Raw genomic sequence first — 1,324 nt, 5'->3', positions numbered from 1 at the left:
GTGTCTGATGCTCACCCAACTGAGATACGAAAGGAACCAGCAGATACTACTCTGTCAAGAAAGTACCGGGAAAAGATCAATAATACACAAAATGTCTATTATTCATCCAAATTTATTTTATCACCTTCAAAGTATGCTCCTTTAGAAACGATACACTTGCGCCAACGAATAATCCATTCATCAAAACATTTTTTAAACGCTGCTTCCGGAATTGAGTTCAGTTCTCGCCGCGAATTCTCCTTTATGTCTTCTATCGATTGAAAACGGGTGCCACGAAGTGGTAATTTGAGTTTAGGAAAAAGAAAAAAGTCAGCAGGAGCCATATCTGGTGAATATGGTGGTTGTTGGATGGTATTTGTTGAGTGTTTGGTCAATAATTCGTTCACAATGATAGCCTTGTGCGAAGGCGCATTGTCGTGGTGCAAAATCCAAGAATTTTCTTTCCACAATTCTGTTCTTTTTCGTCGAATTTGCTCTCTTACGCCGCATAACGCTCAAATAATATTCTTTATTTACCTTTAGACCTTCCGGTAAGAATTCAGAGTGCACAACACCGCGATAGTCAAAGAAAACAGTCAACATGACTTTGACTTTTGATCGACTTTGGCGTGGTTTTTTCGGTTTCGGTTCAGTTGGAAGGCGCCACTCCGAAGCTTGTTGACTAGTTTGCATGTCAAACTCGTAAACCCACGTCTCGTCACCGGTAACAATGCGTTTCATGAATGTTGGGTCCGTATTGACTCGTTCTAGCATGTCCTCAGCGACTTTCATGCGATTGAGTTTTTGGAGAAAATTCAGATCTTTTGGGACTAGCCGAGCAGCAACATGTTTCATACCCAAATGATTAGTTAAAATGGTACGGATCGACTCGTGAGATACAGAAAGTTCGGCGGCTATCTGTCTCAGAGTTGAATGGGGATTTTCAGTCACTATTTCCTTCACTTTTGCGATGTTAACTTCAGTTGCAGACGTTGACGGCCTACCAGATCCAGGCAAATCTTCCATCACATCTCGACCGCTTTTTAACGCTTTGAACCACTCATAAGCACGAGTTTTTGATAAAGTCGAGTCACCGTAAGCCTTCTGTAACATTTTCAGTGACTCTGAACACGAAATTCCATTGGCGATGCAAAATTTAAGACAAACTCTTTGTTCGATATTTTTGTCCATTATGAAATTCGCAATACACACTATATATGATATTACTAAAACCAGCACTGTATTTAATATTAGGGGTTAAAGTATGAAATTGCCGTTTTATTGCAATAGGTTCTTTCAATTTTCATAGAATCTTCATGGTTTGAGGTTTTCGAATGAAACTTTT

General features: G+C 39.7%; 1 protein-coding gene across 1 annotated transcript; it reads right to left on the bottom strand.

Moving 5' to 3' along the window:
- Positions 1-309: 309 nt before the first annotated feature.
- Positions 310-1,092, bottom strand: LOC113234138. The gene has a single exon (XM_026469408.1). The coding sequence runs from the start codon at positions 1,090-1,092 to the stop codon at positions 310-312; it is 783 nt and encodes a 260-aa protein (XP_026325193.1).
- Positions 1,093-1,324: the final 232 nt, after the last annotated feature.

Source organism: Hyposmocoma kahamanoa, unplaced genomic scaffold (genome assembly GCF_003589595.1).
Source record: "Hyposmocoma kahamanoa isolate Upper Pololo Valley unplaced genomic scaffold, ASM358959v1 102, whole genome shotgun sequence".
NCBI classification, from domain to species: domain Eukaryota; kingdom Metazoa; phylum Arthropoda; class Insecta; order Lepidoptera; family Cosmopterigidae; genus Hyposmocoma; species Hyposmocoma kahamanoa.
The sequence above is the reverse complement of the archived record's forward strand: the minus strand, read 5'-3'. Positions and strand labels throughout refer to the sequence as shown.

What these genes read in the sequence shown, in the direction of transcription:
- LOC113234138 (XM_026469408.1), bottom strand. Translation starts at nt 1,092, where the DNA reads ATGTTACAGAAGGCTTACGGTGACTCGACTTTATCAAAAACTCGTGCT.